At 52.3% G+C, this 9,949-nt stretch overlaps 1 protein-coding gene across 1 annotated transcript; it reads left to right on the top strand.

Annotated features, from left to right (window-relative positions):
• Positions 1-8,773: 8,773 nt before the first annotated feature.
• Positions 8,774-9,532, top strand: LOC146186694 (protein kinase C-binding protein NELL1-like). Its single transcript, XM_084608088.1, has one exon. It carries the CDS (start codon positions 8,774-8,776, stop codon positions 9,530-9,532), a length of 759 nt encoding a protein of 252 aa, XP_084464214.1.
• Positions 9,533-9,949: the final 417 nt, after the last annotated feature.

Here is a 9,949-nt window from a genome sequence, read left to right as displayed (position 1 = left end):
TTTCGTAATATTTTTCTTTGTCGCAAATTATTTTCTGCTTAAGTTGTTCGGAGATTTCTTCCACAATTAGTTTTAATGATAAGTTTCTATTTGATTTCTTTTTTTAACCATTTTAGTCTTCGCTGTAAGCGTAACGTCTCCCGAGAGATCCATGGGTTACGGTGAACAGCTTTTTTGCAATTTTGGGAACAAAACAGTAAATACAGTCGGAGACAATATTCTTAAACGACAGCCATAGGTCATTCACGCTAGCAGTGCTGTTTCTAAAACTATCAAAAGATAAATCAAGCACATCCAGAATAGACTCATCATCAGCACGCGAAACATTGGGAAAAAAATGCACATTAGTCTGGCGATCTGGGTACACATTTCGCAAGCTCTGAAGTACAGCTTTGTGATCAGATATCCCATTTGTGACATCACAGGTTATGAGATTGCGGATAGCACCACTTACAAAAAATAGATCAAGAATGGATCCTATGGCTCCTTGCACCCTCGTAAAATTATTTACTACTTGCAGCAAGTCAAATGTGAACACAATGTCGAGCATGGTAGAATCAGCATTATGGGCAGAGCGTGATGAAAAATATTGCCAATCAATATTAGGTAAGTTAAAATCCCCAGCCAGTATTAGTCTATCGACTGTTTTGACATGACATTGTAATTATTCTCTTAAATTTTTCAAGACCCTAACAGAAGAACTGGGAGGCCTATAGAAAACAACAAGAACAAAGCGGACCTTGTTGATGTATGTTTTACAAAATACGGCTTCAATGCCTCTACCGCACGTTAATGACTCCCTAGACCATCTGCTCCGCGCTAAATACTTCTCATCGCTCGATTTAGGCAGTGGTTAGTGGCGGACAGTGGTGGACGAACACAATCGGGAGAAGACCGCCTTTTATACCACGGGCGGTTTGTACGAATTCAGGCTGCTCCCTTTCGGCCTATGCTCGGCTCCTGCGACCTTCCAGCGAATGATCGACACTGTGCTTTCTGACGTGAAGTGGTAATCATGCCTGGTGTACCTGGATGACATTATTTTGTCCAACACTTTCGAGGAACACCTGAGGCGTCGGCACGCCATTTTTGAAGCCACTCGTTCAGCCGGTCTGTCCCTTAAGCCATAAGTTTTTAAGAGCTAAAATGTCTGGGCCACATTGTGAATGCCAAGGGAGTTAGCCCAGACTCCGACAAGACAGCCGCCGTCGCTGTTTTCCCCATCTCAATCGACAAGCGAAGCGTACGCCTTTTTCTGGGTCTTTGTGCCTACTATCGGCGTTCTGGGAACTTCTCTTGGATAACTTCGCCCCTAACTCGCCTCACAAATGAGAACGAATCGTTCTGCTGGGGCCAAGAGCAACAGCAGTCTATTGAGAAACTATCAACGCATCTACAAATTGAGCCGATACTTGGTCATTCCGACGTGCAAGCCGACACAGAACTGCACACAGACGCAAGTAAAGCCGGCCTTGGAGCAGGCCTTATACAATGGCAGGATGGCGTTGAACACGTAATAGCATGCGCACGCCGCACCTTACCCCGGTCCGAGGGGAACTAATCCACTACCGAAAAGGAGTGTCAAGCTATTGTGTGGGCAGTGACAAAATTTCGCCCCTACTTGTATGGCCGGCCCTTCCGAGTAGTGAGCAATCACCACTCACTCTCTTGGTTGGTGAGCCTCAAAGATCCCTCAGGGCGGCTAGCACGCTGGAGCCTTCGAGTTCAAGAATTTGGTGTAACCATCGTCTATAAATCAGGCAAGAAGCACAGTGGTGCAGACTGTGTCCCGCGCGCCTCTTCAGCATGACAGCACTGAGTTCGCATAGGATTCTATTTTTCTTGGCGCTATTTCCACGAAACTTTTGGCTCAACAACAAAGAGACTGCCTTGAACTACGGGCTCTCATTTGTACCTAGAAGAAAATAAACAGACTCCGCCCCGAATATTCTCACACGGATTGTCATCTTTCTGTTTACACAGACGGCATCCTGTACAAGAAGAACTACAGGCTGACGAAAGCTGTTTACCTTCTCGTCGTACCTAAGGTTTTTCGCGACGAAGCCCTGCAGGTGTCCCGCTACGACCCTTCTTCTGGTCACCTGGGTTTCCTCAGCACGTTGACACGCATATGCCGAAAACATTATTTGCCTAAGCTCGCTGCAGTGGTCAATTGCGCTATGTCAAAACTGGCCGGAAGTGCCAACGTTGAAAGACGCCGCCCACTAAACCTGCCGAACTACTAAAACCTATTAATTTACCACAAGTCCCGTTCCAACGAATCGGCATGGATTTATTCGGCCTGTTTCCGGAGTCCTCACTCGGTAACCGGTACATTGTGGTCGCCACCGACTACCTCAGCCGATACCGTGAAACGAAAGCTATTCCCCGTGGAAGAGCTGCTGAAATTACGACCTTTTTTTATGCAGAGCATTGTGCTTCGACACCGTGCACCCGCAGTCGTTTTATAGACAGGGGAATGGCCTTTACCTCGGCGCTTACACAGGAGGCTATGCGACTGAGTGGCGCAAGTCACCGGAGAATAACTGCTTAATGCCCGAACTCACCGAACGGCTTAATTAGATGATGGCCGATATGATTTCAATGATGTCGACGAGGACCATCTGAACTGGGACGCATTACTTCCCTATGTCACATTCGCATATAAGCTGCGCTGCAAGAAACCACGCACTAAGCTCCGTTTCGTTTAATTCATGGCCGCGAAGCCTTCACTATGCTGGATTCAATGCTGCTGCCTAATAATTTTAATCCCACAGTCTTGGGTGCTGACGAATTTGTTTTGCATGCCGAGGCCGCCCCCCAACTTGCTCGACAGCGTATCCGGTGCCAGCAAGAAACATACGCTCACCGGTATAATCTACGCTACAGAAATGCGAGTTACGAGCCCGGAGAACAAGTTTGATTGTGGAGCCCAATCTGTATGAGATGGCGGTCTGAAAAGCGGCTTCGTCGATACTTTGGCCCATATGAGGTAGTCTGCCAACTTTCAAACATTTCAAAATGCAAACTTGTCTCGTTAACTCGTAAGCGTTTCCCTCTATAGACCTGTTACTCATTAAATAATGCTCCTCTGCAAAACGTTTCTGAATGTAAGTATCTCGGCGTATATTTCACATCTAACCATACGTGGACGAGACAAGTTGGGCATATTACATCGAAAGCCTGCAGAATGTTTAATTTTTTAAAGCGTAATTTCAACAAAGCGCAGTCAAATGTCAAGCAGCTCCTGTATTTCATTTACATAAGGCCAATTCTTGATTATACATGCCCTGTATGGGATGCCCAGTTTATTTACTTATCTGACATGCTCGAACGCGTTCAAAATGATGCTGCCAGATTTGTGTCTAACAATTACAACTTTTCATCTAGTGTCCCGTCTATTAAACATCATCTTGGTGGGAATTTTTGGCTCACCGCAGAAAACATTTCAGATTGCAGATCATGTATTGCATTTATTTTGAAATGCTCAGCATTGATAAAGACCTGTACCTGATTCAACCTCACTTTTTATCTAGACGACTTGATCATCAGTGGAAGATTCGAGAAATAAAACGCCATAAAAATGTATATAAAACCTCGTTCTTTCCACTGATAATCAATGAGTGGAACCGACTGCCAGCTGGCATCACTGCAGTGCAGCACGGAAAATTTATTTCGGGCTTTTTTATCGGATGTGTGACGTGGCGCTCAGTTCTCTTGCGTGTGTTTCCTTAGTCACTTTGTTTTGAGTGTTTTCATCTCTTTGTTCGTCGCGCAGGTGCCCCCTTTAGATGCATGTTTCTCATTCTGCATTGTCACTTGTGTCGTGTTATTTTCTTCATTTTTATGTATTTTTATTGTACTACTGGCATTTCTACCAATGTTATTTGTCATCTCTGCTTCTGTAATAATGCCTTCGGGCGCTACAGGAGTCCGTAACAAATAAATGAACTATAAAGTTCTTTCCCAGGGATCTGTTCGTTCTCTTGACGGCCTACATCCGTAGATATCCAGGTCGCACGAATGAAGCCTTACAACCCCCGTTAGCCACACGTCGGTATGTGTTCCCTCCAGCCACCCGACACTACCAATGTTCCTTGTGGCTCGAATAGCCAACGCTTAGCGCCGAGGCCGGCGTATTTCAAAGGGGGTGTAAAGCCGCATTCCTAATCAATCTTGTGGCGCCGTCATGCGGCCGTACAGCATTACCGGGCGTTTTAGCTTGACTTAGCCGTGCTAGTCGTCCCGCGGCGTTCTTCCTCTCTCGAGCTCCCGGTTGCCTTGCCCACGTACGTTCACTTATTAAACCTACCATCTGGGTGAACCTATTTCACTCTTCTATCTGTCTGACGGTGACAATAAGAAAGCTTGTGATTCTGCTCGCAAAGCTTTAGTAACTAGCTCCCAGCGCATATTATAAAAAACTCAGTTGTGGTTTAACGCTGCTTCAACCTATTTGAATTCCGAAAGCTACGGCGGAAGCCTGCGATATTATTCCCCTATAACGCCTTATCAGTGTCAGGTGGTACAATAATTGGGACACTTATCCTCATCCTTTAAAGGTATGACACGAGAGCTTAAGCTACCAGCCCACATACAAACTCGCGGTCCAACCAAGCAGTATGATATGCCTGCGTGTCGTAGGAGTAAAAAGAATCGAAATGGTTCTGGCAGGCTGAATCTGATGTCACCCTCCCATATGAAACGAGCGACCCGAATTGAAATAAAACAGCGCAAGGAACAGGACTAAACACGAAGGAAAGGAAACAAAGACACGGGCGCTGAGCGCCCTTGTCTTTGTTTCCTTTCTTCGTGTTTCGTCCCGTTTCTTGCGCTATTTTATTTCATTTGCAGTACCAACTAGCCCGACATCTTGCACTTCTGACCCGAATTGGCAGCCCCTGCCCGAAGCATAGAGGTGACGTTAATTCAAGTGACATGACAGGCTGACTCTACGGAGGCAGCGCTTATATCCGCGAAGCGTCACCTCCTCTCCTCTGCCAAGAATGACCGCCATTTTGAAATGCTCGTGTTCGTGTAAGTGAGCACTAAGCTACGTTACTCATGTTTAATGTAATTGCGTAACAAGCCTCTGCAAAAATATTCTCTTTCTCCGCCGCGAACAGCAAGCGCCGACAATGAAGCTCGGAATTCCACAGGCTGCCAAAAGCTGTGTTTGACTGCTGGTGGGGTGGCTATAGAGGCTACGAGTTTGCTGGTTGCCGCTAAGAACGGCAGTCAGTTCTAGACTTCCATCGGCCGCGCATATTTTTTTACTTGTCTCATTGCACGGTACATTACTCTGCAGCACCCTCTTCATACCTTTTTTCGATCATGGTATATTCTGCGCTCCTATGATGTGGAAAAAAGTGCTGTTCTCTCCTCTGCAATACCGGCTAGAAATTCTGCAAGGAAAAGGTTTCTTTCTTTCGGCGCCAAAGAAAGGCGAACGGCTTCAGCTGTGGCGACGGGCCATACCAAGAACTGACCGAGCTCTACAAAAATGTCCGTTTGTAAGAGATATATTAAGCTCAAGCTTGTGGGCTTAGCATGGACATCATTGTACAGTTGGTGTGAGCTGCAACGCATGCCGCGTCGTGCGTTGCTGGCAAAGCAGGTGGTCCCCACTGTTTTCCTTGTCTTCCCTGCCTACCTTCGAACACTTCGAACCACGGCACTTAACGGGCTTTCGCCGGCCCAAGCGCCTGAGTGTGGCCCGGCCCATGGGCCCACCTAGGTCGGGAAAACAACAATTTTGCCGGACCTGGGCCGGACATAAAAGTGTGTGCGCGGGCAAGACATCGCTCAGCCTCCGCGCGTTCTGCACAACTCTTGCTCGCCTCCGATATACCCAAAACAGATCGGCCGAACGCCCGCTTCGCGGAGCCGAAATCCCGGCACCACGGCGATAGTCGACTGGTGGTCGCGTTGCTGTCGTCACCGGTGCAATGTGACAGATCAATGCGTCGATACGCTAACCGCGTAGCCTGCTACTGAGACCATATGCCCCCAAAAATATACTTTCTCTATATTGTTTTTTAGCAGTAACATGTTCATGGAGCACTTTTGAATGAGGGACGACCGCTGTGTCAGCTGTCCTCGAAGAAGAAAAAGAGACGTGTCCTTGGACATTTCAATCTGCACTGCAGTGGACTCTCCGCCGTCTATCCTCTTTTGACGTCACACGAGCATTTCCAATTGGCTGACATTCTCGGTAGGAGGTGTTTTCCTACTCCAATTTATATCGCGTTTTTTACCGTGCTGCGCGCTAGGCACTAAAACATTGCGAGTGGAATCACAGGCTTGTATATTATTCGGAGAGGTAAAAAAAAAACACGGGAATTCATTGAACGACCCTCAGCACCTTTTAGGATGTGAAATAATTCACAAGTCATTGGCTTATTGGCAGACAAAGTTATGTCTATTGTTGTTCACTGTGCTATTAGGCGCTGCGAAAACAGTCAGATCTAGCGCCATTTGCGCTGCCGCACAGGCCAAAGCAGCCCCATACCTCACTACTAGGGAAAAAAGGGAACAAGCCTGCAAATACTGCTCTGTACTTTGCCGAAGTCAGCTCGAAGCCTACTCCCATAGCCAGGCTCATGTCTGGCGCGGGCCCGTAAATCCAAGCTTCTGGGTGGCTGGAGCGGGACTACAACACGGGTGAGCAGACACCCGAGAGCCCTCCGCGGAAGCGGAGAGGACTCAGCTGTGACCTGATGAAGAGGGACAGGTCAGCCTGGTGGCATTAATTTGTCATCGGGCAAACTAAGGCAGTTTTCCCGATGATGGGTGGATTGACTTTTGGTTGGTCACTGGGAGGGGCTGCGTCCTCCTGTAACCGAGAGGGGTGCAACCATTGGCGATGAAGCCCTGAGGGATAAGGCTGGGAGCAATGGCGCGCTCCTGTAATCGAGAGAGGCCACGCCGGTGAATGCTCAGACGGCCGACTGGAACCTCGGAGCCTTGTGCACTCTGAGGAAGTCTACCCCGCTAAAGCGGGGTAGATTCTCGGGCTTAGAAACTGCTACTATGTGGCCCACCGAAAATGACAGCCTTTACCGATGATGTACCCTATTGATAAACGGGACTAGGGATAAAGCTGGGGAGCTCCCAACTCCCTGTAATCCAGGGTGGAAGCCGCTGGAGTTGGAGGTGACCACTCCTCGTAGCGGGAAATAAGAGTCTATTCACCCGCCGGTGCAGTCCAGGGATGGGCTGTGCCGGCTAAGTCTCTATGTATGGACGCCGCGGGGGAATCCCCGCTGACTAATGTCATCAGGGGTAGGGGCAACCTTGTGTAACCCAGCCCGCGAGAAGGCATGGGGGCGCTGTTAGAGACTGTCTTCACTCCCCCTCCGGTGTGCCAGAGACGTCCTGGGAAACACTGAGGCCTTCGGGCGTCTCAGCAGGCTAAGAGGGTGAAGACGAAGCGAAAGCAGAACTGGTGCAAGCACCCTCTGAGAGTCTGTCAGTAGTACCTCTGTGAGACCAGAGGGGTGGAGGATGAAGCCTCCACTCGCGCTTCCGGTACGTAGGCGGTAGGTCCCAAAGAGTTTTGCAACGGGGCCGGCGTCCAATCCAAGACGCTTAACAAAACTTGGTAGAGTCGGGCTCTCGAGTGGAGCGCAGCACGAAGAGAGTTACCGAAGTCGGGGGCGCGAAGGCGTCTGGCAGGGGTGCACGTCATGGGAGTGCACCACGGGTGTTGCGATCCCGCCTGCCCTAGCACGTGGGTGCGACCCACAACACGACCAACGCGGTGGCAGTAGTTGACAAGTCCGCCGCGCGCGCTGGGAGAGCTGCAGGATTAGTTTTTCAGCTCGACGATGACCAGACGTAAACTGGGGCAAGAGCGGTCCCCGGCGTGGGTGTCCGCCATTTTTTGGGACTTAGCTCTTGGGAAGGGGCTCGGCCTGGGCGATCCCATGTAAGCCCGGGGGATACTTGTTGGCGAGCTAAACTCTTCTCCTTCCACTTCCTAGGCATCTTCCTGGCCAAAGCCCTGCAGGACGGGCGCCTGGTCGACCTGCCCCTCTCGCGGCCCTTCCTGCGCATGCTCTGCCAAGGCCCCTCTCGGGCATTGCTGTTGAACCACCAACAGCAGCCTCAGTCGCACCATGTGAGCACCGGCCACGGAGCCGTCGCCGGTTCAACTGCAGTGTCGGGGCGCCAGGCAGACACCGCTCGGGAGCAGTCCATCAACCAGATGAACTCTTTGATGACCCGTGAGGAACTGGGTGGCCAGGGATGCCTGGCAGAGTCTGTGCCTATTGCTAGGAGGCCCTCTCAACAGCAGCAGCAGCAGCAACAACAACAGCAGCAACAGCAACAACAGCAACAGCAGCAACAGCAACAGCAGCAGCAGCCAGGCTGGTTCAGTGGGATTCTCACCCATGAGGACTTTATGGAGGTGAATCCACCCCAGGCACGTTTCCTGCAGCAGCTGCGCGAGCTGTCTGCACAGAAGCAGCACATCCTGGGCGACAACTCCCTGAGCCAGGAGGACAAGCTGCGGCATGATGGGGACATGCATCTCCGGTCTCTAACGCTGCTGTTCGCCGATCTGCTGCTGCTCAACCTGATTGGCGGAGGAGGCTGCGGCGGCGACGCCTGGCGGCGGTGGTGCTCTCCTCGCTGCTCCCCCCAGTCGGGAGCCGGCATGCGGCCCGGTCGGACCGCCCCGCAGAAGTGCCTCGCCCACCGCGAAAGAATGTTGTGGGTGCCGCGGCCGCCGGACGAAGCGCCGAAGTGCAGCAGCTAGGACGAGGATATGCGACGACCCTGGCTGCTGCCTCGGACGCTGCCGCCGCTCTTCTTCCTGCTGCTGTGTCTGCCGCTGTTGCAACACCGGTCGCCGCCGCGCGCTGCCGCGGCGGCGGCGGCGGCTGCTCTGCGCCCGGAGCTGGACCTGATCGAGGCGCTGGGCAACGGCAGCTACGCGGGCCTCGAGCCAGCCCGGGGCATGCACCGCTGGAGCCCCGCCGTGCGGCTGACAGCCGCGCGCGCCCGGCACGTGGCGCTGCCCGCCCAGGTGGCCAGGCACACCGCCAGGCTGCTCCTCTCGCCCGGCGACGTCACGCTCATGGCCTCCGTGCGCCAGGAGCCGCGCAACGTAGGCGCCCTGCTCTCGCTGTCGGCAGGAGGCTCCTCTGCGGGCGTCCTGGAGCTCCAGAGCAGCGGACGCCGCGACGAGGTTCTCCTCCACTACGTAGGCCGCGGAGGCCGCCAGCTGGTGGAGACGTTCCCCTACCGGCTCGCCGACGGCGCCTGGCATCGTGTGGCGCTCGCCATCAGCGGACCCAACGTGCAGCTGTACGTGGACTGCAGCAGGCTGTACTCGCGCCTGCTGCGCCAGCCGCCCCGTACGCGGGAAGATCTGGAGAGCGAGAAGCTGTACCCGTCCTGGCAGCTGTGGTTGGGCCAGCGCAATGCGCGCCATTTCCACTTCCGCGGCGAGCTGCAGGACGTTCGTATCGTGGCGCAGCCGCAGGGCGTGCTTCTGCAGTGTCCGCAGCTGGACGCCCAGTGACCCACCTGCGGTCAGTTCCAGGAGCTCCAGGAGGCCGTGGCCCGCCTCGAGGGATACGTCAGCAAACTCACGCAGAGGCTAGCCGAGGCCGAACAGCGGATCGCCACGGTGGAGGAGTGCGAGTGTCAGCGCAACTGCCACGTCAACGACACCGTGCGGCCGGACGGCGCGGTATGGAAGCAGCTCTTAGGCCTTGGCCCATGGCAACCTCATCCGCCAGGTTGACGGTGTTCCGCTGAATCTCAGGGTCCAGCCTTTCAAAAAGGGCCTCCCAGTTACCTCTACTCCCTATATTTTGTACCCGCCGGGAGAGAGCGCGCATTTCTATATTATGTACTGCGTCACTTTTGAAATTATCAAACGAAAGCGCTACGGACTGATGGGAACGATTGTGATGCTGAATAAAGGATTGTGATT

This window comes from Amblyomma maculatum, chromosome 6, assembly GCF_055883805.1.
Source record: "Amblyomma maculatum isolate TAMU_Amacu chromosome 6, ASM5588380v1, whole genome shotgun sequence".
Lineage (NCBI taxonomy): Eukaryota > Metazoa > Arthropoda > Arachnida > Ixodida > Ixodidae > Amblyomma > Amblyomma maculatum.
This window is presented reverse-complemented; position numbering and strand designations above follow the sequence as displayed.